Raw genomic sequence first — 26,466 nt, forward strand, 5'->3', positions numbered from 1 at the left:
ACACTCCCCTTTTGTAATGCATAGTGCATAATTACCTGGTGGAACTCATTGCCGCAGGACAACGTGGAAGACAAAAATAGAAGTAGGCTTCTGTGCATGGGGATTATTTACACCAAGTCTTGTTAAACTGAGGATGGCTAGTGCTGCTTCTCTGGGTATCTGTTCACTGGTCATACCACCCTCTTGGACTGTTTTTTTTTGTTGTCTAGTTTAAACCTCCCAAGCTGCAAATTGTGGCTGTTGGTCACTATCTCACTGTCTTCCACTGTTGGGAAGAGTTTTACTCTGTTGTCTTTGTACCTCACCTTGAAGTAGCTGTAGGCTGCTATCAGTTCATCCCTTAGACCCCACTGTTGAGACAGCTTCTCCCTAAGTCCCAGCCTTACCAGCTTCCAGAGGGTCCCGTGTATTGAGTCCAAGCAAGCCTCACTCCTCAGGAAGGCAGAAGCTTCCCAATAGAGCTGTCGTCATCTCCTGCCTCTGCACCACACAGCAATTTGTGCCTGCGGTTCTGGTTTCTATGAAAAGGCTGGAACATGGATCCCAAGACCCAGGAACCACACACAGTCTGCAAAAAGTAGTGAGTAAAATTCACCACCACGTATCGCTGGACAAATACCTTCGGGTGGGATGCTGGTGAAGAGTCTGCAAAGGGAGGATGCAGACCTGGTTTCCAAGATGCAAGCTGAGGTCTCAGCATGGCATTGAGATCCATCAGTGCTACAACTCTCAGGGGAAATCCACTCTTCAAGTTATCCTGGGTGCTTTTCCGTGATGCCTGTCTTACTACAAATGAATCAGGGAAGAATGAAGTACACCAGGCTTATTAACGTTTCTTTAATTAGGAACAGAACAAAAATGTTTGGACTTCTACCTATTATTTACACAGAAAATATTGGAATGATGTATCAGGTGGTTTTGCGTCCATTTTGCTCTGTTTTATTTCCATGTAAAAATATACATCTGGTACACAAGATTAAAAAAAATAGATTTTCACAACAAAACAAGTGCTTCAAGCACTAAAAATTCACTTGTGCACTTCAGTGTTGGCCTAAATATTTACATTTTCTGGCCACATCCCCTCCCTACCGCAAAAATGGGCAAACCCCAGATTATAAATATCAGCTGTGTCTGGTATACAAAACTTTCCCAGAAAAAGGGCAGGAAACACAAACCTAACACTGCTGTGGCTCAGACGATTTGATTTTAACTCCCCAAAAAGAGTCAAAAAAAAAAAGACGTCAACTCTTGTCAAAAGAAAAATGGCACAGGGCACACAACACTAGTTACGAGGCATTGCAAGCAGGAGGGGAAGAAATTTTGAGATGTAATACCTTTCAGGGGAATAATGGCACAGACCAGGTAGCAATGGTATGCTTTCAAAAAGTCAAGAAGATTTAAGAACTGATCTTGCCTTTTTGGAAGAACAGGTAGATTACATGCTTCTTAAAGTCCTTCTCTACCTGATTTACTATGCTGTAGGGTTGGATAATGGAAAAACAATTTCTACAGCCAGCATCTGCTGATCTTGAGCCAAGACAACATGTCAGGAAATGCTGAAATGTTGAAAAAGTTGTTTTCTGGCCACAGTTTCTTTCCACCGCTTTCTGATTTTTTCTCAGGTAGACAGTGCTGATCACACTAAATGGTGGCCTAGTTCTCCTTCTCTCTCATGAGGCCACCTTGCCATTAGTCCAAGCAATGCTGGATGCATCTTAGAACATCATGAAGTCCCCTCTGCCAAGCATAAAAAAATCCCTTGCGGGGAAAAATGGTCTCTTTGGTAAAGCATGAATTAGGGCAGAAGGAGAGACATTCATAGGCCATGGTTAAAAGTGGTACATGGGCAACTAACCACCTGGAGACAGTTGGGATCAAATGTCACCAGCTTTGCAGAGTTGATCTCAGACGTTATCACAAACCCACTGTGTGTGGGAAAGGTAACAGGCATTACTTGGTAGGCAGGGTCACACCTGCTCACAGGGCTGGAATCACTAATAAAACATTTGGAGATGGGTGTAGCTGAGGACAAAACAAGAGGAAAGGTAGCTGAAGGGATGTTATCAGACATGGGGTGGAGTCTTAGAAGCCAGAGTGTGCAAAAGTCAACCAAACTTGTCTCATTCTCCAGTAAGTCAGTGGCTTTCTAAGACAGAAGCCACACAACAGAGACTGGGATCTATTGAAAAAAAAATCTGTCCAGAGATGTTTGGCAAGCTTAGGATTCAGCCCTGGCCTGAAGAGGCTCTTCTGCAGTCTTCATAGTTCATTGAGTTGAAATGCCCAGAGCAAGTCCTTGGAAAGAGGTCTCCCACCACAGGGTGTCTTGGCCTGTCGGGCTCCGAATGAGCCAGTTGAGTTCGCCTGCCAAAATGCTTCAGTGGCAAATTCGCTCTGTCATTTCTTTCTGCATTGAAGCGGGAGAGAAAAGAAACAGTAAGTGCAAAAAGACAGGTTTTACTAGAGTGACATGTCAGGAGGTTTGGTAAGTGTCCAAAAACAACCCAAGGAAGCAACCGTGGGAGTCTCAGGAAGCCTTTCTCTATTTCCCATGCCAGCTCCCCTGGGAACTGCTCTGCCTCAGCAGCTCCTTCCTGGCATCCTCCTTGGTCTCCGTGGCACAAGGTTATTTTGGCCATGCCCTAGCTTTGCGAGCAGTCCAAGGAAAGAGCATTGGCTGAGATGTTGAAAGATGCAGGTCCATGCTGCTGACTCAGCCACGGAGCAGCCAGACAAGCCAGTGCCATTCTCAGAGCCTCCGTTTGCAGCCGCAGAGGGAGACGGGACACGGAGCTGCTCCCAGCTCTCGCTCTGGGAGGTGACAACAGCTCACCCAAAGGACCTGTGGTTTTGTCAAGGGATCCCATGGTCACACTGCAATGCAAATGAGTGCTAATAACAGAGGGCTGCAGGAAACCTCCTGCGAGAGCGAGCTCTGTTTAGGGTAGAGTATGTTTTCTTTAGCCAGGATGGCGTCACGCCAGCTGCATTAGGAAGGTGCCCAGCTTTCAGCTGGTGGAAGATGGTATTTGTCCTTGCCTTGAGGAGCTCAACTAATAGCTTGCAAATCCCGTACATTGCTGCAGTGAGGAAACTCTGTGATTCCCTCTGGCTCATCAGGTTCATGGCTTGTGAATCTGCGTGTGCACACAGACCCCCTCACACACCCCAGAGAAAGGTTTGCACATCACAATGTACTCCCAAAATAGATCTGAAGTAGGACTGGTCTGCAGAGAAGGAAGGACAAAACTCTGAAAAAAGGAGAACTAGAAAAGCAGTATGATTCTTGAGTAACCCTATAAAAGGCCCTTTAGTGATATAATCAATGGGGACAGAAGCTGCAATCTCTGCTCCTCAGTGCTGAGAGCTTTGTTTTTAAAATCCATCGGGGGAGAGTGGCAAAGACAGGGCTTCTGTGTAGGAGTAACATGCAAAATCACTCGAGCGCAGAACCCTGCCGTCAAATGAAAAGCCGATGCTCTGCTACAAAATCACACTGCAAACGGGAAGTGTTTGCAAACATCTTGGAAGGACAAAGAAGAGGGGGGGTGAGAAGACTGTGAATATCTTCTTGCAACAGCATCCAGCCCACCCCCGTAGCACAGCACCACGCACAAAAGTAGCCTTGAATAGGATGGGTTGGGGTGGCCAGTGGACTGCCAAGCCACCCACGAGTTCCTCAGGCTGGTCCCAAATGTCCAAGGCATTCTTCACACCCTGGAAATCCCCACAGCTCTGGTTTAGTACGTAACCAGATGGACCTCTGCCAGCGCTGCTGCCCAGCACCATGACCTGCCCTTGTCAAGGAAGCAAGTGCACAGCTTCTCTCTGCCCCCATATTTCTCGATTTGTTAAGAGTGTGAATCACTGCCTTTTGCTCGTTCTGCCTGTAGAAAGAACTTATCTCGTTCTCTGTGCCCAAGATTTGCTGCTAAGAAATCACGTCCCAGAGAAGCTTGCCAAAAGGGAAAGCAGCAAAGGGAGATTCAGACAAAGGCAGGCTTAGAAACCAAGAACTCCTTCATTCCACAATCCCTGTAATTTTTCTAAGATATTTGGGCCTAACAGGATATTTTCTGGCTGAGGAGGTGCTGTTTTTTCTTTCTTCTACTCCTCACTCTGAAAACTCGAATCCTAAGTAGAAAACCCACATCTGGAAAGCTCCAACCATAATATGGCACTCAGACCTGCTGCCCTGCTCCAGATGTGCTCCCTGCACATGCTTGGTGGCCTTCCATAGTCACGTGCATGGAACAGGCACCTCTGCAGGCAGGAGTCTCCTCTGTCACAGGATTCATGTGGACTAACTTTGGCCATCTAAATTCCAGGTTAGGACAGTTGTCTGGGCTTATGAGGCAGTCAAGAGAGACTGAACCTCTCAAGGACAGTTCATCTCATCTCATCTCATCTCATCCCTATTGGGAGATTATTACCTTTCCACAAACCTTGAGAACTTGCAAAAAGTCTTACCTGAAAGGAAGGCAGATGCAATGCACTGTCCTTGCTTAAGTGTCAACCCAGCTGATGAATCCTTCAGGACTTAAAGACACTTAGGAGCCAGGAAACAGCTACAGTGCAGCCCAGTTAGAAGGGGAATGAGGAAAGCCAGTCACTGATGCTCTGTCCTAGTTTGGGGACAGTAATCAGCCACAGGAAAGTGGACTGAGGTCAAGTGGAAAGTGCTGAAGAGGTTGGATGTTACTATTTGTGCATCCTCACAACTGCTGCTGAAGCAAAGCCAGAACAGCATGAACACCGGGCTCCCCATATGCTCCGCAGCACAATGAACTGGAGCCACGCCAGGTCCCGGGGGCTTATTGAAAAGCCCCTGGAATGCTCATGAAGAAACTTCCCGTTATTGCTTTCCCTGCCTACAGCAGAGAGAAATGCTGTTGGAAGCTACTGGCTCAATCCTGATCCATGCAGACTTACGGACTGATGGCAGTGCCAAGCTGCAGCCTCCCTGGGGGAACAGCACAGCCAGAAGGACCACTTTCAGTTTTTGAAAGTTGTTCGTAAGCTGCAGCAACTTCTCCCTCCCTCCTCAGCTCAGCATTGCGTCCTGGACACAGCCATCCTCTAGTTGCAGGACACTCACACACACACACCTACAGCAAGTCATCACCTTGGGGAAGGATGTCTCACATGTGGTTACGTGTGCTGTAGGGCTCGGATGCCGGGTAATGGGCACACTAAGAAATTAGAGGTAAATGTGTCTCATTTCCTTGTAGTTTAACCCTGGTTGCATCACACAGGAAAATCTGTTCGTCTGAGATTCATCCAGACCCATAAATCATCCCATGTTACATGTGAGTCATTGGCATTGAAAGCCTATTTAGCAATGTCAGCCTCTGCTTTGGCTATTAGGTGTTAATTATTTACATTAGCAAGCATCAGTCAAAGGAGATGACACCATTATGGGCTGTATATCACTGCTAAAGAAGTTTGTCAAGAGGAGCGGTGGTAAGGGAGACTAACAGAGGACGGAGTGACGCTGAGTTGCCATTTTCTGGAGCTGAGGGCCATTATGATAATATAGGTCACAATCAAACTCTACCAAATAATGAATGTAGATGCTGCTGTCATTCAAGTCTCCCCTGATCAGATCATCATCTCTCCATCTCCCCAGATCACTATCAGAGCAGACAGGCAGAAAATTGACTGAGACAAATGAAAGCAGAGAAGGAGCAAAGCACTTAGCACTTAGGGGCAGGGGCATATACCCCCATCCTTCCCCCCCGATACTCCTAAGCAGGCAGCTCATGCTGGGACTTTTCTCAGCTATTTCTCTCTCTGGGATTAGATCCTCTCAGTCTTCCCTGGCTCTCTGCCGCTGCATACGGCCTTTTCTGTAACCCAGCCCTTATCACAGTGTGCTAACTACTGGGCTCCCTATTAATTCTTCCCCCCATTGCAACGTGTCCTCCCTAGGTCAGACCACACTCAACCTTGCCTGTGACACACTTGCTTCTCTTACAAAACTAACTCTGTGCATTTTCTAGTTTATGTGCCCGAGCTGTCTGGCCTCTGCTTCCCACCAGTCCTGCTGTTTTCAAGGACTCTCACTCTCTGCCTGGCTAATTGCTTCCCAAGGGAGGCTGCAGAGAAACTTGGAGCTCCAGGGGGGCCTCTCCAGCTTAGTCTCTGTAGCTGTTGTCTGGAGCTGCGTGTCCTGTTGGGGCTTGCCTTCCCGCAGCCTCATTGTAATTCACACCAGGATCTCAAGCAGGGACCTTTGTCCATTAATAAGAAAACTCAAGGCTGTGGAGAGGAGACTCGGGCTCAAATCTGACCCCTGAAGGCCACGTGGACACAACTGGCTGGAAACACTTTGATGTGCAAATTGCATTAGAGCTACCAAGACAGTATAGAGGGACACTACGTTACGGTGGTCCTGAGGATACTGAAGAGTGATTCATAGACATGGCAGCAGAGGCAAAGTTTAAGGTGGGTTTTCAAAGGGTTAACAGTTGCCTCAGTGTTGCTGGGATGTTCTTGCTCAGAGCACTAAGGCTGATGGTTACAGGACAGAAAACATGGGTGTGCTTCTGAGGTAGGGTGGCTGAAAGAATCCAGAGAGGGTGACTGCACTGCTCAGAGTCCAACCCCAACCTGACTCTACCCGTGCTGTGTTCAGCCCATGCCACTCTCACCCCCTCTTCCTCCCCATCCCTGGGGCATCCTTACCAAAGGCTCCAGCTCCCGATGGTCAACGAGGCTGAACTCCCTGATGAAGTAGTAAAAGTGCTTGTAGCAGGTGTTGACGTGAGCCTCAGCCCCCATGTTGATGATGCTGTCAAAGTGGTGGATGTAGACATGGACAAAGACACGGAAGAGGCGGGTGAGGATCTTAGTGCAAACTTGCTGGAACTGCTTGGGGAAGGGAACACCTGCAAAGTAGAAGCAAGTTGGAAGCCATTTGACCATTTCCAAAAAAAAACCAGCTAGCGTTTAAATGTCACTGTCACGCTTAACAGGCAGTCATGGATGAGGAGCAAGGACTCCTTTGGGTGATATCAAGAGTGACAGCTCCACCAGGGCAATGTGCCATCTAGCTCTCCCCACGTACTTCTTCATTGCCCAGCGAGCAATTTCACACAGGCGGCACGGTCTGAGCATTTGGGGAGTTGCCCTAGGAGAGAAAATTTCTCATCCAGTGGAGGAGACCACGTCTCTCCACATCTGGCTCTACCCAGAGCAATCTGGCAGAGCATCCTTCTGCCCTCTCTCCCTGCCTTTTGCCTGCAAGCCTGTGCAGGCACAGCATAAGTTAAATTCTATTTACACAGGTCCATGAACAAAACTAAATCTCCTCCCAGCAGAAAAAAATACCTTCCCTGGTCCTCTGAATCAAAAGCATGGTTCATACTGTTTTTCTTCCTCCACACACCCTCAAACATCACTTCTGATGCATCAACAGAAACGGGTGGGGTTTCTACCTGTTTTCCTGATCCTTCTTTCAATGTCTCATTGACAAATGTCTCATTAAAACAGGAAGAAAACTACCCATCTTAATGATGTTTAGGTTGTAATTTCATTGCACCTGTAAGATGCTCCCTCCTGAGATGTCCTCCTAGGTTGTTCAAGAATGGGACGCACCACACATTGCTCTACACTTTTAGTCTTGTCCCACACCAGGACGCAATTTCATACTCCACATTTCCATCCTTGTCTAAATGCGCTGCTATCACACTTGAGAATCTCAGAGGTGTGATACAGCCAGTGTCAGCAAGCTTGGGGTAAATCTCTAAAGGAAACATGGCTTTGAAACCCCGAACGCTTGTTTTTTTGAGAGGAGGAAAATGAAACAACTGGAATTTGTTTTCCTGAGGCTTCTTCCTCTCCCCGGAGCAATTCAATGCAAATTTGCAAAGAACAAAATAAAAACATCCCTTCCAACGGTTTACCAGCCTCCTCCCTTAGCTTCTTACTAATGCAGCACATAACCTCTTAAAAATCTTTCCGGATAATCTCCACTCAACCATGGCTAGCTCACACATTTTGTGCTGCGGAAAGCATCAGCAAATCTCTTCGCTAAAAAAATTAAAAATGGTAATTTTATCTTTGAATCTTCCTCATCAGCCTGGCTAGGCAATTAAACTGTTTTTCCCAAAGGCTCCTGGCAGTTTTGTTTCCCAGCAGGGGTGCCGTGCCCCTCTCCTCCGTGGGTGGCAAACACGAAGGATCTGTCCCCGCAACATCACGTGTGGAGCCTGTGTTTTCAATGCCCGCGGTTCAGTATCGCAGCACTCGTCACAGAAAATGATCTTTGGTGTGAACCAGCGTCCCCCTCAGCCCAGCCCAGTCTTGCTTTGCTTCGTGCACAGCGTGGGTGCGGCAGGCAGGGCAGAAGCTCGTGTGCTCGTGCCACAGGTGGATGTCCCAGCCACCACTTGGAGGAGGACACGTATCTCGGCTCAGTGTTCCGTGAACACCGAGAGGTGGTTTTGAGACTGAATCACGGCCGCTGCTCTGCATAACCCCCAGGATGCTGAGCCACAGGGCTGCCCCCACAGCAGGGACCTCAGCGTGACCTGCTTCACTGCCAGCTCTAACAGATCGCATTTTCCCATTTCTGGGAAAGGTGCTCGCATCTGGCAAAGGACTACCAGGTTGTCCCCATGCCAGCAGCTTAGAGACAGTACTGGAGATCTGCTTCTACCCTGCGCCCTTGACTGCAGATCTCTCTTTGCCTGGCAGTCTGATAAGGGCAGGGATCAGAGAGAGAATCTCCAGGTTTCCCTGCACTCAGGAGGTTCACAGTGCTTTATCAACAGCTTCATTTGAGCTTTATGCGCTGAGTGAGAATTTGCTGAGCAAATAAAAGCCGTAATCACCCAGCTGGGGACTCAGACATGCCGTTAGGGTGGCCCCTGCAGACCAGCTTTGAAGAACCATTCAAGAAACTTTTTTTTTTAATAAAGAAAAATTCATCACAGTAAGTAATTTCCGATGAGCGCACATGGCTGGGCCCCGGCTGGGGAATACACCCTGTTCTGAACAGCCTGTCTCCCTGGGAGCAGAGGTGAGCAGTCGCTGCCGGGATCTCAGCCGTCAGACAGCAATGCATTTGTCGCCTCCAGTTTGTCACGAGTCCCACTTGCCTAGTGCCTCCTCTGCTCAAAGCAGGCAGCGAGGAAGGAATCAGACCTGACCAGCCACCAAGAGTTTATCACCAAACTGCGAAGAGTGATAGTGAAGGAAAGCAGCAAACCCCAACCCAGTCGGAGCTGAGAAAGAAATAAGATCAGACAGTGAACGGCAGATCAAAAGGATCTCAGACTCCCAGGGCTGACAGCATCTATGGTTCAGATACTGCTGTAGATGAGCCACCTCCAGCGCTGGCAGATGGTGACAAGTGGCTTTCCACCACTTTTGTCCTGAGGTTAACCAGAAACCGTCTTGTCCTATGAATCAGTTACCAGCAAGTCTTCATGGACATGCTGGCAGCTGAGAGAATTAGAGGGGAGACGCCTCCAGCTATGTCCTGGGTTCTCCAAAAGCAGCTTCCGCATCAGGGAACAGAGATTTAGCATAAATCATAGAATCGTCTGGGTTGGAAGGGACCTTTAAAGGTCTCATCCAGATCTCATGGCCGTTGGCAACTATGGGAGCTGCTGAGCTATGCTGCACCTAATGATGCCTGGAAGGTATCACCAAGCTGCCAGGACCTACAAGTACCCTTCTTGGCTACCCCACCACTGTGCTTTCACAGGAACCCAGCAGCAGAATCAGCTCCTGGGAGGTGAAGCTGGGCTGCTCTTCTTTGTGTCCATCACAAGGTGTCAGTGTGTGGCCATCCCATCCAGACATGGCCAAGCAGTAGTGGTGGCTAGCAGTCACGGATGGACTTCTACAGGTCACGCCTCACCCTACCATGTCATGAAACCACCACCCACTGAGGTCCTTTGGGTCCAAGGACCACTGGGGTCTGGCTCTGGCTCTTTCTCGCCACATCACCCCTCTCACTCACACACATGCCCAGGGAAGCACGAGCAGTCCCAGCAGCGCAGGACACTACCCTGGGCCACTGAGTCCTGCTTCCCCTCCTCGTGCTGCAGCCACATCTGTGCCTCCTGTGCCAAGACCCTCCATACAGGCTACAGATGCTCGACTGGACCCTGCATCTGGCATGGGGGCCTGCACCAGTTGATCAGAGCGCTTCCCCAAGGGAAGGAAGCAGGGCGGATATCTGATAAGCAGGTTGCCTCCACCAGCAGCAGTCCTGCCTTGCTGCTGATCTCCAGTGGCTTGGAAAGCAACACACGGCAGCCCCAGCAGGCACTGGCCATGCTGGCGAGGAGCTGGAGAAAGTCCCCATCCCCTCGCCCAGAGCTGCAAGGAAAGGGCTCTCCAGTAAAGGCTGTATCTGAGCAAACTGGGGAGAGCAGCAGAAGGATCTGGCATAAACACAGCTTGCCCTGGGTCACGGCTGCTGGTGCAGCGGATGTCCAGCAGACAACGCATGTGACATCCTCTCCGGCACATGAGGGGACACAGTGAGAGCAGGCTGTGCCTTCTCCCTACAGCCAGGCATGCATTGCAGCCAGCACATCCCAGCAAGGGAAAAGCCCTGGGACAGGGATCTCTGCACTGGCCATGCACCTATCCTGCCCTTCCAGATATTTAGCTTTAAACCAAGCAGCCAGGTCCCCATACGTTCATGTTGGAGCCGTCCTGGCTGCTAGGAGACGTCACCATGACAGCAAGGAGGGAATCCATTCCCCAAGCGTGTGGGGCAGCAGGCTGCTCCCACCATGGCTCCCACCTCCCTGCCAGGCTGGGCCAGGCAGATTGGCGTTACAGACGGCGGTGGAGAGACCCCATTGGTGGCCAATGTGCCGATAAGCGACACTTGGTAACAGGGCAGTGGTGGCCCTTGCTTGGGGGACTTCCTCCATCTCGGAGATGGCGCATAGTGGCACAAAGCAGCAGGAGGTAGCAGCTTGGTGAGCCGAAGGGATGAGGCTGGTGGGACTGACTCGGCATGGCTGAGATGGCCTGTTAGCAGAAGTATGTCAGGTCAGGGCAAAGTCAGGATGGAGCCCCAAGTTTTGACAAACCACCCTGTCAGGGTGATGCTGCTTGCGTTTGCTTCAGCCTCCCAGCCCTACACACCTACAGGGATGCAGCAACACCATCCCAGTGCATCCCACCGATCCTGGTCCCACCTGCCCCAAGGGACAGCAGAACACCACAAAACCCACCTGGGCTGAACTAAAGGCATCGAAATTACCGTTACGTTTAATTCACAGACGCTCACCATCCAGCAAACCTGGAGAAAGCAGCAGCAACCCCACAGTCTAGCAGCCAGTAGCCCCCCTCCAACTCTTCTTGCGTGATAAATGATGAGGAGGGGACCATGGGATGCAACGTGAGCTCACTCAGATGCCGGCAAAAACATTTATACACAAGGTCACCTCTTCTTCTCCACCTGTGATCACAGGTATGTGCTACCCAGATGCTGCTTGCAGACCAGACGGCTGGCGGCTGGGAGCTCCTCCTGTCCCAGGGCAGAAACCCAGCCCGATCCCAGGAGGAGTGGAGCAGAGCATCCATCGACAACAGCGGAAGAGGGAGAACCTTATCCATGCTCCAAGCCAGGGCAAAAGCTGTAAGTACAGCAGGTACAATTTCACTCCCTGCAACGCAGCCAGGGTGCTGGCAAGTGGCGTGACTCACAGCCCTGAAATGAATTAGCACCTTCAGTTTATCTTGGATGTTTTGCTTGAAAACCCCAAGATGTGATTTAATGCTCCGAGAAATCTGTTTTCCCCTCTCTGTGCTGATTTTCCTTCAAAACATAAGGAAACCATGTGGGACCAAGTGTAAAAGGAAATGAAAATGAGACGTAACAAAGTGCTTGCACTTACGTTAAGGGACTGAAAATGGCTCTTGGATCTTTCCTGCCATCTCTCCTGTCCCTAACCCTCGTGCTCCAGCCAATTTAATTTTTTCATGATGAATCAGTACCGGGAAGCTATTTTGCTTCTTGGCAATTGTATTTTTTTCCTCTGCAAAAGCAGTAATTCAGTGGACTACGTGATGAATTATTGTTGTTGTTATTATTTCTCAATTCCATTTTGGCCACCGTGGTGTTCGGTGATTCATTTTTTCCTAAAAAAAGGTCTTTAAAGCCTTGGTTAAAACTAATGGCATGATGGCAGCTGCAAGCTGGTGTGGTGTTAATTTTGGAAGAAAATAGGCAGAAAAAAAAGACAAATCATATAAAAAAATAGTCGGCTGAAAGAACGGCAATAATTAGCTGAATTCTGAACATTTTTCTCCTGTTGTTATGGGGAGAAAGTATTGGATAATTTTGCACCAAGTTTTCTCTGATTTTTATAATTGCTTTGGGACCATGCTTGAAAGGCAGAGCTTGAGTTTTGAAAAGCTTTCCAAGAACTGTTCCAAAATCTCCTGTGACTGATGCTCTTTAGAGCCGCAGGCACATTTGGCAGAGAGCGCGGGGTGTTTCCGGCGCTGGGTCTGGTCCAAACCCTGCGTCCGCACTGAATTAATATCAGAGAGGTTTCAGCAGCCACGATGGTGCTGATGTCGGATGCCTGGCCTTGTGCAACCAGCAGCTGGCCTGACTGGTGCAGACACAGCCAAGTGACTGCCACGGGCCCTGCAAACCCCCTCCACCCAATCCTCCTCCCCAGCGTGCTGACGCCCAGCACCAGCTCCCTAAAACCAGGCACCACCGGGCAGAACGATTACCAGGAGTCGTCAATATTTTCCAGGTGGTAGTTTGTTCATGTGGCCACTCACTGAAGAAATTTACTGATATAGCTTTACCAGCTGCTAAAAACGCACCTGTAGAATCATTTATTCTTTTCCCTGCATGGGAACAATGCTTATTCTTCATTTAAATGTATTTTTCAGGGCAGCTACATTGGTTGGAAGAGTGGAAACAGAGCTCTAGCACATGCAAACTGATACGGGTCGTCTGGGAAAGCTGCTGCTGCTGTAGATTTATAGAGATCAGGTTGGCACAGCTCCCCCCATGCAGGGATTTGTCTCATCTTGACCAGCAGACAAACAGGTTTCCACTCCAGAGGAAGGATTATACAGCAAAGCCTTTCAGTGGGACCGAGCCCTGCAGGTGGGTTTCCCTGGAGAAGACGCAGTATCACCCCCTGCCCCTTGCTGTGGTACGCAGAGGGTTTGGCAGCCCATTAAACCACCATAGGGATTTTTCTACTGGTGCAAGCGTGCCGTCGGAGGGCTGCGGTCCTGCTGGTGAGCTCTGCCAGGTCACAAGCTGTCTGCTGGCATCAGGCTCCCTTGCTGCCGTTTCGGATGTCGGCTGCCCCTCCGGCCTCGCTGCAGAGATGGCACAACCTCTGCATCACGCAGTTTGCCTAAACCGAAGGTGTTTGTCACCCAGGTCACTCAGCTCCCCTCCCAACTCTGACATATGCTGAAGGACCAGATGCTTTAGTGGCGCAGATCAGCCCAGCTCCGGTCTGGACACTGGAGTTGTGCCCATGTAACCCAGCCAAGGTCTCCCCCGTGATGCCAAAGGACCCTGTGAGCCCACAAGCCAGTGAACCATCTCTGCTCATTTCCAGCTGAGCCTTCCACCTCAGGGTGAAGGATTTCCCCAGTCTGACCCCTGAAATACCTCCCCGTTAACTGTCAGGACAGCCGTGAGCCCTGCTGAATCATGTGCTGCTTCAGGCTTTGTAGCTTTTGGATGGAGAAGGATGCTGAGGTTAGCCTCAGGCAGCGTTAGCAAGTCTGGGGAACACTTGCTATTTCTCAAAAAAGAAAAAAAAAAAGTCTGTTTTGTCTGTGGTCAGGTGGCCTTAGCCACGGAAATCTTTGTGCTGGGACAGTTTTATTGCAAGTGGCAAAGAGGGGCCAGGAGGGAAAGCTGAGATGCACCACATCTTGAAACACCTGCCGAGATGGTGGTCAGCCGTGCCGGTGGACCTCTCTGGCATGAGCAGGAGTGGAACAAACCTTCATGCTAAATCCCATCTCTACAACTAATATTGAAGCGCCTCACCTCAAGCCCAAAGCATGAAATTTATTTTTCGCTCCATCACCTTGTCAGACTTCTCCCCCTCCTTAAAACAGCTGTCTTCTCCCCTGTGTCCTCTCAGTGTGTTATTCCCCTTGTCCTGGGTCTTTTCCCAAGGGGCTGGCTCTGTAGGAGGGAGGATGAGCATCTCCGTTATCTCGCCCTGGCCATTGTCCCTGAACCCTGTTTCCCTCCCGGTCTGTCCCGCAGCCTCCCCCATCATCCGGCAATGAGGAGCAGCCAGTCAGGAAGGGGTGGATGTGACATTTCCCTTCGGCCAAACACCTCCACCTTCTGAAATGCCAGAGCTGCCGAGCAATTACCCAGCGCGAAAGGCAGGCCAGTGAAAGGCAGTTAATTGGGGGCAGACTGACGACAAACTGCCATCAGCTCCCTCCTCCCCTTGCCTTCCACAGCAGCCTTTCATGTGTTTTAAAGTACAATCTCAGGCTAAGTTCCCTTTTACATGTCCGAGGCCAGAAGCACCAAGACACACCAGCAAGGGGACTGAAGTCACTCAGGGACATGAGGGTCACCCCTCGAGAAAGGGGCTTGGAAGAGGGACTCTGGGAACCGCTTTGGAAGAGAGAAGAAATGGGTTTGCCCCACAACCGCCTGCAGCCAGCCTGGATCTCACCCAGAACTACCCCCACGCCGAAACAAAAGGAGAAGTGGAAACCAGAGGTAACAGCCATCCCTCCCCACGTCGGGATGTGCTACATCTCGGAGGGAGAAGTGCCAGAAGTGGGGTGGAAACCAGCAGGACCACGACTGTACTTGGCTTTTGCACCTCAGAGGGAGACATGGGAGAGCGGAGGGTGCTGCGATGCCACCATCCCTCCATGGCTGCCTGCTTTCTGAGGTCTTAAGACTTTCAGCAGCTTTCAAGCAGCATCACATCCCAAATCCCACCTGAAAGGCACGAAATTGGACCAGGACACTCTCCTTTCTGGCCAGAGGCAAAACGGAGTAAATCCACGTCTGCGCCCCTGCTTTTCATGGCACACAGAGCTTCTCCTCGGGAACAAGCTGCCTCGGGAAGAGGAAGACCCAGCCTGTACCCTGTGGCTGATGTCTCGCCCCTTGGCAGCAGCGAGCCCGTGCCCAGCTGCAGCCAGAATCAACAGGGACTTTGTTGTCCCCAGCAGAGCTGGGGCTGCCGGCACGGAGCGTCCTGCACCGACACTGTCAGCTAGACACACTTCCAGCCTCCTCCATCCGCTGGGATGTGTGAAGCCTACTGAACCAACGTGGGCAGGATGCCTCCATGGCACAGGGAATGGCCACGGTGAATCCCAGCCTATCTGCCTGTCCTCCGGCACGAGGATCTGGCACTGCGCTACCCGGCCTGCCCCAGACAGCCGGCGAGGGGAAGAAGGCAGGGATTGCCTGCAGGTCTTGGCTTCAGGTGATGGAGGGACAGAGAAAGAAACCCCCGGAAGGCGAGTTGTACTACCCTAACCCCAGGCAAATCAGTACAGACAGGTCAGACCAGGGGTCTGGGGGATCACCCCATCCCAGAAAGCTGAAATTAAGAGTTTGGCACAACCTGGCCGCAGGCACCATCACCCTTTTTGCTTTCAGAGAGCTGTGACCCCTCCGAGCCTCTGAGGGCTGGAGACTTTCGCGGAAAAGACACACAAGCAGATGTTGCAGCACAGCCAAATGAAGTTATGACAAAAAGTGGCAGCCAGTATTCCCACACAGATCATTCTCTTCAGTGTTTCCCAGTGTATTAATGAAAATCCTGAGCCTAAACTGCACTGATTTCCTACGGCTCTCTCAGCTGTGCTGCTTGGGAAAACAGAAAAGGTCAAGCAGACTTGCAAAGCGAGGCATTCCCCCCAAAGCTCCTTAAATCTTATTTTACATTGAAGTAGTTTTGTGTTTCATCTGAAAAGCAATAGCTCCGAGGCATGACCTGAGGCTCTGGCAGCCCCACCAGCCAACGCATCAGCTCCAGCCCTTGAACTCATCTCCCCAGACTACAAGAAAGCAGCTAAGCAGCAGGGCTAATATCAGCCCCAGCAGCTGCCAAGCGCTGCAGGTCAGCAGCAGAGAGGTTAGTTTGCAAGCTGTGTTGCCTTTGGCAGCTGCTGCAAGCTCTTGAGGCCAAACTTTTTGAAGGGATGCATCGTACACGCTGCGGGTTGGCAGCTGGAAAGGTCAGATCCTGGGTCAGACATCTCTGCTTGGGCGATGCCTCAGGTGAATAGCAAGATGTGATGTGTAATCAGGGCTGAGATGAATTAGCAGAGATGGAAAGGGAGTTGAGAAGTGGAGCAGTAAGGTGGGACGAGGGTTAGACCTTGGGAACATGAACCTACCTGGAGAACCAGAAAGAAATTCACTTGGTTAGTCAAGAGAAGAGCACACTGCAGATGCGTGATGACCACCTCCAACCAGCCCTGCGGCTCAGCTCCTTGAAGAAGGGCAAGGAAGCTGATCTATCAGCCCTCATTTCTCACAAGCACAGAATATGGGGAAAAATTCAAGCACAGAAAAGGAGAACAGTGTTTTCAACATCTCCTATGAGCCAGACGAGGAATCTCAAGCTCAATTTGCAAGGGGGTGTGGGATGGACACTGAGGAGGAAAGGCCACTATCCTTAGGATTACCAAGTTCAGCAATACCAACCCTGAGGTGCACTAGTGGCTTGGGAAAATGAACTGGTTACAATCCCAGCCCTCTCGCGAAGAACCAGAGCACACTCACCTATCCTGGTGGGGAAGATGTCCTCATTGTTAATGAGCATCTCGATCCAGTCCATCAGCATACACATGTACTGCGGGGCTGACAGCTTGGTCGGCTTCTTGTATTTGCTATCGTCCTGCCACCTGTACTCGTACTTGAGCCCACCCGACATGATGGGGCAGCTCTTCTCCGTGCAGTACTCCGACATGGTGCCGTAGATGAGGTTGATGCGGTTAAAGAAGTCCACCACGTGCACGGCGATCCAGTCATTGATGCTCTCGCCGGGAGGCAGCTGCACCACCGCTTTCAGGTCCAGCCCAGACTTGAGGGAGGCCTGGGCTTTCTTGTAGAGCTCGAAGCGCTGGGTGCCCGGCTCAAACTTCTTTCGAGGACGAAACGTTTTGTCTTTGTTGAAGACTTGCTTGAGACACAACGCCATCATGGGCAGCGCCGGCCAGGGTGAGGGCAGAGGCTCGGTGCAACGTGAAACCCAAAGCTGGGGATCTTCAGGGTTGAAATTTTCTGAGAGGAGAAAGAGAAGTTTGGGTCACCTATGAAGGCAGCTGCACATGTGGGCATGCTTGGAGGGACAAATTCACACCAGGATGCTGGCTGGCCGTGCTGCTGCGGCAGCACATGGGGATGGAGATTCGGGGTGAGCTCCTGGCCCCTCCACACCCACCAGGGTGTCCTGAAGCAGCCGCTGCCACCTCACACAGCAGCTCCCAGCACTGGAGAGGGCGAGCGCAGCCACACATGCCCCGTGCAGAGCTCGATGTCAGACAGAGCCCTTCCCTCCTGCACGCACCAGGAGCTCACCAGGCTCCTGTCAGCCTCTTACCTCTGGGGCTTTTATCAGTAACTGCTGCGATAAAGTGAGAGCCACGATATCAGTGGAGCTCACCAGCCCGGACAGTCCCAACCTTGTGGCCCTTTCCTCTTCCAGTAAAGGGGAAGCATCTCTTCCCCAGGGATTTCTCACTACAAATAACCCCTGACCCTGCCGCAGCGGCTGGCAAGCGATGCCCTGGGGACCGCGCTGCGACCACAGCTGGCTGCTGGTTCACACAGCCCCAGCGCCGAGATCAATGGGAAAAAGCGGGGGGGGGGGATTTATTTTTGTTGTTCTGCCCTGTGTGTTTGTTTAAAAAGAACAAAACCCGCATGCAAAGAAGGGAAACAGCAGCCCAGCACAGTAACGTGACGTGCCAGGATGCGGCCATCCCTCCCGGCATGCACACAATGCACACAGGAGCTGGATGGGTGGCGAGTTGATGCTCCGGGTGACTCGGTCTGGAAGTCACCGCTCTGCAAAGCGCTGAGCTCACCCCTTCCTGCCCGGGGTTAGCAGCACAGACGAGGGCTGCGGTATTTCCCCTTTTTTTTCTTTTCCTCCCTGAAGCTCCAGCGGGAATCCCATCCAGCCCAGGCTGTCCCAAACAAGCTGAAATACACTTGTGCCTTTAGTTACCTGCGCTCATCACTGGTGGTGGTAACGCAAGATCAAGGCCCCCTTGTGCTAAATGCTTTGATAAAGTTTAGGGAAGAGAAAGGTCTCCAATAGCCTCCCCTTTGACGGGAGAAGATGGAGAAAGAGTTAAAAAAAGAAAAAGAAGAAAGATTCACGGAAAGGGGAAGTGACTTACCCAAAGTCACGAGAAGGAGGGAATACTGCCCAAGCAAAATGTGGGTGCACGTTCATCATTAGCAAGATAGCTTTTAACCAAAAGCTTGCTATATAAACTCTGTTTTCTAAACTCAGTCCTGAGCCACAAGCAGATCCTACTTTGTCCAGCAGAGACCCGTTAAACATCTTGCAAGAGAAACCCTATGCTCTCCTCAAATCCCACCCACGGGGGCATCACTGGGATGCAGCAGGACCTAGTGACCACCCCAAACACCAGCAGGATCTGCCTTGTGGGGGTTTCTACACCACAGCCAGCACGTGGCTGTGAGGGGAAAACCCTGGTGTGGGTGCAAGTGCAAACCCCGGCGTGGGTGCAAACCCTGGCGCGGGTGCGAAGCCCGGCGCGGGTGCTGTTGGTGCACTAACCACAGCCTTTCCCGCAGGCCGGAGCATTGCTTTGCCATCGATACGTAGCTCACAGCATGGTGGTACCAAACCCCGCCGTGCTCTGCCGTACCCAGGTACAGCCAGACCTGAAACCGTATGCTTTTAAGTGCTTTTTGCCCCAAGGAGGATGTCACAGCCATCACGCAATGTTATGCAGCAGACTAATACTGGGGTGTCTGCAAACCTTCCCCAGACCACATTGCTGGGTGGGATTATAATGGCACCAAGCCTGTTGTCCTCATTTATTGCCGAAGGGCAATGACTGGGGGATATTCCTTGGATGCTTTTTCCTCGCCTGCCCCAAGCAGCTGGCGCCAACCGTGTCAAAGAGCTTGTTCCCCACTTGGAAAAAAAAAAAAAAAAAGCACGAGCTCACCAAAATGCCAGTGGAGGGAGGGAGCTGGCGTCATGTCATGACGCCTACCTGTCCCAGGGGGAAGGGTCTCTGGTACGGCAACCCCGAGGGAGACCAGTGGAGGCCAGGGGACTCTGGGCACACAGAGGCTGTAAAGAAAAGCCCTTATCTGGGGCTTCCCACCCAGCTGTCACGTGTTGAAGGCACATCCTGTTGATAACACCTCTAAAAAAAGCCTCTCAAGGAGTTTGCATGCAAACAGTTTCTAAAATATGTACATATACATACATACATATTTATTCATATATAACTACTGCAATGGAGATCCTAATCTAGTAACGTAGGAAATGCTGGGACGGCCTTCGGGATGAGGCATCCAGCAGGGTCTGTCCGTAGGGAGGTAGGCGCGATGGGGCTGAGCAGTGCCTGGCCCTGCAGCCAGCGTGGGGAGGGAGGGGGCCAGCACACCCTCAGACAAGGATTATTTTTCCTCTCTCTCTCTCCCCTGTCACCAGCCAGCAGCAGAGGGCTCTGGTTGAAACATAAAAGCCCTTAAAACGAGCAAAAATAAAAAAATTACGCACCTAACAAGAAGTCAGGATTTCCCCATCTGACACTTGGCAGCTTCCCAGGACAAGGATGATGCAGCCCCCACTAATCCATCCTGCAGCTCCCTCATCCCCGTCCCCAGCCAGTCCTCGACCCCCGACAAAGCCGAGTAGCCCCTTGGCCCAGCACCCAGGTAAAGCCCAGTGACTGCCAGCCGCCAGGGCTGGACAGGCATCGCACAGCCCTGCGCCAAGCCCATGTCCTCGGTCTCTTTGCCGGGTAGACGGAGGATGAACAACTCAGTTATCCCCGTGTTATACCAGCCCGATCCCACCAGGCCACCCAGTCCCTCCAGGCTGACATCAACACAAGCAGCGACTGGGACCTGACGCAGGAGGTTTCCCTGGGACTTCAGCGAGGCAAGTTGTGCCAACTGGCATTTCACTGTGTCACTGTTTCTGCTGGCCTTGGCTCTATTCGCTCTGCTCCAGGAGCTATTGCTGTTTGCAGGCTCTTCCATGCAGAGACTGGGTTGTTCCGGGGTGATGAGAAGCCACCCTGGCAGATGATATCCCATCAAACACATCACTTGCAGGCCATCAGCAATGAAATCTGTTCTCTGTGAACACGGGGCAGTTCCCATGGTCCCGTGCCTCACGTTGAAAATCCTCTGCAAATATTGAGCCACTCACTGGGAAACAAACTCTGCGTCTCATCTCCCAAAGCCGTCCTACTGCCCCGTAACTCATCCCACAACTGCATCTCTGCATCATCCACAGCTGGATCTCTGTGTTACCCTGCAAGCTGCTCTTGCTCATCAGGCAGGTGGGAATGTGCTTCATGCTTCAGCACCACCACTAATAAAACATCGATTAACAAAACAAAAAAAAACAAAAAACAAAAAAGAGCAATAAACCTGCTAAACATCTGCCAGGTGTTTTCCTACCATGCATCTGTTAGAGATTCCCAGGAAGGGGGAGCAAAACCTGTTGCTGCCCAAGTGCTCGGAGCAGACCTGTCTCCCAATCCCATGGGATGCTGGCACGGCACCGCAGCCTTTCTGCTCCCCGGGCAGCGGTGCACGCCGGAGTAACACAAGTGGTTTTGCTTTTGAGATCCTCGCCAGCATCGCTACCAAATTACCAAGTCATTAAAAAGGCCTTGTGAATCTTTACTGGAGAAAAATGTTCTCCAGAAGTTAAATTTAACACAAAGCCAAAAACACATCCTGGGATTTACAACCCAAAGAAGCAAGGAGAGGTGCCAGGCCAAAAAACAAATTTGTTCTCCACCTCGCTCCAAAGCTTTCACTGCGGAGAGAGACCGATGTGCAGGGAAGGACATGAGCGGTGCAGGGAGGGAGCTGCACAGAGGCTGGACGGGGGCTTTAAATACCAGCTATGTCCCTCGTAGCTGGAACACTGAGATGGGACATACCACCTTGGAGCAAAGAGTCTCTGCAAAGTCACTAATGCCTCAGTTTCCCCTTGGTAAGGAATCCAGCCCCACCCATGCTTTCTGGGAAAAAAGGCAAAATCCTTTGGGAATGGTCCCAGATGCATCCTGAGTCTAATTGGTGGAAAAGGGCATCAGCAGTGAATGGAAGACCAAGTTTTCCCACTCTCCACCTTCATGCATCCAACCTGGCTGGTGCTCTTCCGTCATCAGCCGAGGATTTGGGACAGGTCCATATAAAGAGACAGAAAATGGGAGATCTTCCAAGGTTTAGCTGCAGTGCGAAGTTCAGCTGACGTTCAGGGCTGTCGTGTTCCTGGAAATCAGACCGTGGTCCACTGGGGCTTGGGGTGGGACGGGAGACCCATCCAAGTCCAAATCGCTGCTCATACTGCCCATTTTTGGGAAATCTGAAGGGCGAGCTGCCATTCAACAAGCTTAGACAGCAGTTTCCTACAACATGACTGCACACATCCCACTGCTGGCCCGTGCCGGCGGGGTCTGGACCGCTGCCGCGGTGGCAACCTGCAGGTCTCTGCTTTCGGTTCCCACGTGCGAAATCAAAGCTTTCCCGAGAGGAGCCTTGGCAAAGGCTGCATCCCTTGAACCCAAAGGCTTCACCGCGCCGCAGTTCCCATCACGGGGTGGTGCTGGCACCCCGGGGGCTCACACATCCTTTTCTGAAGCATCTGCAAACCCTCAAATCAAACCTCATCCTGCACCCAGGAGCAGATCAGGAGTGAAGCAGGCGGCCGCGGAGCCGGAGCCTTTCCCCGCTGCCACCCCGTGTCCCCGCTGAGGATGGTCAGAGGAGGATGAGCAAAGCTGCCGGGTGGAAAGAGGCCGCCGCTTCCCATGAGACATCCACGCCATGGTGTATTCGGTGCTCACCCCCATGCGCGAGCCCAAAATAGCCTTGGCTTTGCAAAGGGTTGGCTTCAAACCCAGCTGAATGGCCACAAAACCCCGTCCGCGGCTGTGAAGGCTGCTGGCATCAGTATTGCCCCTGTTTTTACCGGTGGCAGCAGAAGAAAAACTCAATTGGGTTTAGCAAGAACCAAATAAGCACAGGGTTAAGCTCTGCAAGAGCAAGGCAGAGCCACTGCCAGGGATGTAGCAGGCAGAGACACGTGAAAAACTGATTTCCTAGATTGCTGGTAGGTCCAGAGATGAAAGGAAATGAACTGGATGGGGAATATGTAAGTTCAGGGTCAAGCTAAGCCGCTAATTTCAGATTTGAGAGTTGTTTTGGTTTTTTACTTAAGCTTTTTTTTTTTTCTTTTCTTTTTTTATCATTTGAAAACCACAGAGGAACACAGCAAGGCAAAGGCTTTGTTGTAAATTAAAAACAACTCTGAAAGGTCTGTTTAGAAAATGGCAAAACAAAAGGGGAAAGCAGGCAGAGCGGCGGGAGGGGGGCTTCCTTCCCCGCAGTCCTACAGGCACGAGGCAAGGTCACCAACAAGAACTTCCATTTTTGACCCCAAATAAGCTTTAGTCAGAAACCCAGCAGGAAGTATCAGACACACTGCTGGTCTCCAGGGTGATGTGCACTGGGGATGGGCCTGCGCTCCCTGCCTCAGTTTCCCCAATTTCAAAACCCTCCCTCCCCACGCTGCCTTTATATTAAGGGCTGCAAAAGCAGAGGCTTCAGGGGGAAAAGTGCTTTGCAAGTGCCTCTGGGAAGCATTAAAGATTGTGGAGGGGAAGGAGAGGAGAAGGCTCCGACACCAGCACCTCCGGTGCCAAACGCATCCTCTCTGGATCCGTCCCGAGACAGTTACACACTCACACAAACATCTGACTGGAAACCGCAGGCGGCTGCTTTAGCAGCACGCTCCAACCCTCGCCGGTGGTGAAACAGCCAGGGAGCACAACGAGGGGTCCAACGCCATGGGCAATCCGCAGGGAGACTCCTGCTCTGGGAAGAGGCCACAGAGGGAGAGCGCAGATCCACGTGGCTCCAGGCACCGTAGAGCAAAGCGGAGGTTAAATACCACCAGCTCTACACATCCCCCTCGGGCTTCCCCGGGGCATCTTGCCTTCGGCCACCCAGTTGTCTACTTCTGCTTCCCTGCTTTAGGGGATTCCCTTCTCCCCACCACAGGCAGCGTAGAAGTCCCGTCGTGCCCTGAACCCGGTGGAGGAGCAGGGCAGGCATCAGCTCAGCCACCGTCTGCCAGAGCCCCGAAGCAGCCAGCCAGCCTCCAGATGGACAGTCTGACCAGAAACCAGCTGGCCCCGGGGCTCGGCTGGCTTTTCGCTGCTCTAGGAAGCATTACTGTCTGGCTGCTGACTCAACAGCCCTGTCTCTGAGCCCTAGATTGGTCCTGTTGAAAAGTTTGATCTTCAGTCTGTCCTAGAGCATCTTTGCAACCAGGGTTTCTTCTTGGTGGACGTGAAAGTACATCAGAAGCACCCCACAGGCCAAAGCTGCCTCTCCCGAGCATCCCTTGCGCTGCAGCCACCCCAACCCCAATCCAGCCAGGAGCTGTGGGCATATGGGGCTCCTAGAGAGAGAAAGTATCCCCTCTTTTCCAGCCTTTGCAATAGCCACGTCTGGTTTTAATCGCCCAAGGAAGGGGGGTTGCAGAAGGACAATGCTGTGGAGTACGGTCTCGGGGCGCTGGCCCCACTCCCTCTGTGCTTCCTGCTGGAGCCAAGCCCCAGCTGGGCTGTCCGTGAGAAACGGGGTTATTGGCTGACGATCCCAAATATAACCCAAACGATGGAAAATTCCAGGAAACGAGCCAAGACAAGATGCCGGGAGGGAGATCAAGGCCCAGCACGCGGGCTGGGGGAGTTGCGGAGAAGCCCTGAACTCTCGGCGGTATCTCCCTGCCGCCAAACCCTCCTTGTGCAAATCCTCCCAGTGCTGCAGAGACCCATGAGAGGTGCGAGCATCCTCCGAGACAGCCCCCAAACACCCGTCTCCAGAACAGCCACCCCCGCAGCAGCTGCAGGACTCAGCCCCCTGTGCCCTGGCTGGGGACAGCTGCCAGTGGGAAGCCACCCTAGTGCTTCCCCCAGCTCGTCTGATGCTCGGAAATCCCCAACTCGTGTGAAATGGACCCAGCATGGCTTCCCGGAACGGGACCGCACACACCTTGACTTTCCCCCTGGCCAGCCCAGCCCCACTGTCCCCTGGCTCTGTCCCACTCCTTGTCCTCCCTCCCCACCACGCCACCAGCAAAGCAGCAGCTCCCTGAGGACCATGGCCTGGCCCAAAGGCACCAAAAAAGTTTTTACTGAGTCACTCAAGATGCCTCCAAACAGAAAAGCAAAGCCCCATCTCTCCAGGCTAGAGCCAGCAAACCCAGTTCATTTTGGGGGTGATGCCCGTGTGGGGTTGAGGGCTCTTTGGGGATACCTCATTCCTGGGGGCTGGGATGTCGCTGCTGCCACCACTGACTTGCTGAGAGCCTCCACAGCGCCCGACTGCTCTGGTTCAGTCCCAACGGTGATCACTCCACTGTCAGAGCCGTAATCCCAAACACCGGGAGCTCCAAGCCTACGAGCTTGGGGAAGAAGAGGAGAGGAGACATGCCAGCTGCTGAAAACCCATCTCTGCTGATCAGTCTCACCCAGTTTCCCCCGCCCACAACTTTCTGCCCTCCCTCTGACACCAGCAAAACCACTGCCGGGACTGTCCCACCCGGGAAACGGGTCTCTGCCCCCACCGTGAGCTGCCGGCAGGGCCGCCCGTCCCCCCTTCCCCTGCGTGTCCCCCCTTCCCCTGCGCACCCTGGGCCATCTGCACTAATCCCCTGCCCCGCCAGCGGCAGCTCCCGGACCCTCCCGCATCCCCAAAACAGGCTCCCTCAGTATTTACACACTGGCAGCTGAGCAGAGACATGATGGAGGAAGGGGAAGAGCCTTCTGCAGGCGTCCATGCCCCGGCTGGAGGAAGGATTGCTCCTTCCCTGGCTAACCCCGACCACGTCTTGCCCAACCCGTGCCTAAAAGCACCCCAGAAGCATCCTTGGGGGTGCGGCACCGGCTTTTTCCACCCCCAGCACTCACCTCATCCCCCGGCACGCCTGGCTTCCAGCCTGAAATCCCTCCGCTGCACTTTCCGCTCTTACTGGGGAAAAAACAAACAAACAAACAAACGAAAAATTAGGAAGAAAAGAAGTCCAAGCCAGGCTCCCCGTCGGGACTGTCGGCGGTTTGGGGATGGCAGAGGCAGGGAGAGCCGCCGCGCTCCGGCGCTCGACGGGGTTTCGTTACAGAAACCCGGGGCCGAGGGTTTTTCTCCGGCAAGTGATGTCATGTCCTGACCCTGCCGTCAGCTCCAGCTGTCCCTGGAAAACCTGCTGGAAGCCGGTCTGCCGGTCCCCGCCACCCACCACAGCGGGCACCCACGCTCACGGGTGGGCACCCACACCCACGCACCATTCCTGGACGCTGAGGTCCCTTTGGCACACAGTCCCGCGCCTCTGGCTGTCTCCAGGCTTTCACGGGACAGCAGCGCGCTGGGGAAAAGGAGATAGAATCCTGATGTATTTTCCCCCCCTCCCGTCTTTTGCACAGCCCCTCTCCCTTCATCCTCCCCCGGGCTCTGCATGCACACAAAAATCAGCCGGAGGTTTCAGTGCCAGGCCAAGCTGGACGCCATCCAAAACAGAAAAGCCAGAGAGAGGGGAAAGAAAAAAAGAAAGGGAAAAAGAAAAAAAAAAAAACCAACAGAAAAACTTTCACTGCACGGAGCAACGGAGCAGACTTACTTTCTGTCGGTCTTGGAGGTGGGGTGAGCTCTGAAGCACGTTGCGGTATTTAAATACCGCTCAGCGAAAGCGAGCCTGCGCCGGCATGCTCAGCGCCCAGAGGGGCGGCCAGCCAGCGTGGGATGGCTCAGCGCGGGCTGGGACTCGGTGCCGGGGTTCAGACTCCCAGGTGGGGATTTAAAATTCGTGGAGCACCCCACGTGCGATGCTTACGGGTGTTGCAGCCAGGTGGGAGGCAGCAGCACGGCCCTGGTGCTCATGGTCGCGTGTCTTCCCCAGGGGAGCAGCCCGGCTCAGCCACGGTGGGATGAGATGCTGGCGTTGCCGGAAACGTCTGCAAATTCATAGAATGATAGAACTGTCTAGGTTGGAAGGGAGCTTTCAGATCGAGTCCAACTATCAACTCACACCGACAAAACCCATCACTAAACCATATCGCTAAGCGCTACGTCTACCCGTCTTTTAAATACCTCCAGGGATGACGACTCCACCACTTCCCTGGGCAGCCTGTTCCAATGCTCGATAACCTTCTCAGTGTAAAAATTTTTCCTAATATCCAATCTAAACCTCCCCTGGCACA

At 52.3% G+C, this 26,466-nt stretch overlaps 1 protein-coding gene across 3 annotated transcripts; it reads right to left on the minus strand.

The window, feature by feature from the left end:
* Window positions 1-817: 817 nt before the first annotated feature.
* Window positions 818-26,012, minus strand: MOB3C (MOB kinase activator 3C). 3 transcript variants are annotated; one of them, XM_074598491.1, is made up of 6 exons: window positions 25,887-26,012; window positions 25,183-25,243; window positions 24,530-24,677; window positions 16,748-17,248; window positions 6,688-6,890; window positions 818-2,407 (listed from the first exon to the last, which is right to left on the minus strand). In XM_074598491.1, exons 4-6 carry the CDS (start codon window positions 17,166-17,168, stop codon window positions 2,378-2,380), a joined length of 654 nt encoding a protein of 217 aa, XP_074454592.1. In that variant the 5' UTR covers window positions 17,169-17,248; window positions 24,530-24,677; window positions 25,183-25,243; window positions 25,887-26,012; the 3' UTR covers window positions 818-2,377. The 3 variants fall into 3 exon arrangements, with proteins under 3 accessions (XP_074454592.1, XP_074454594.1, XP_074454591.1); XM_074598493.1 differs by lacking the exon at window positions 25,887-26,012 and adding an exon at window positions 25,555-25,724; XM_074598490.1 differs by lacking the exon at window positions 25,887-26,012 and having other exon boundaries at window positions 25,183-25,454.
* Window positions 26,013-26,466: the final 454 nt, after the last annotated feature.

Source organism: Larus michahellis, chromosome 8 (assembly GCF_964199755.1).
Source record: "Larus michahellis chromosome 8, bLarMic1.1, whole genome shotgun sequence".
NCBI lineage: Eukaryota > Metazoa > Chordata > Aves > Charadriiformes > Laridae > Larus > Larus michahellis.

Coding starts and splice junctions, on each gene's coding strand:
- MOB3C (XM_074598491.1), bottom strand. CDS start 17,168: ATGATGGCGTTGTGTCTCAAGCAAGTCTTCAACAAAGACAAAACGTTT. Junction 6,891..16,747: donor CATCTTCCCCACCAGGATAG/GTGAGTGTGCTC, acceptor TCTACTTTGCAG/GTGTTCCCTTCCCCAAGCAG. Junction 2,408..6,687: donor ATCGGGAGCTGGAGCCTTTG/GTAAGGATGCCC, acceptor GCTTCAATGCAG/AAAGAAATGACAGAGCGAAT.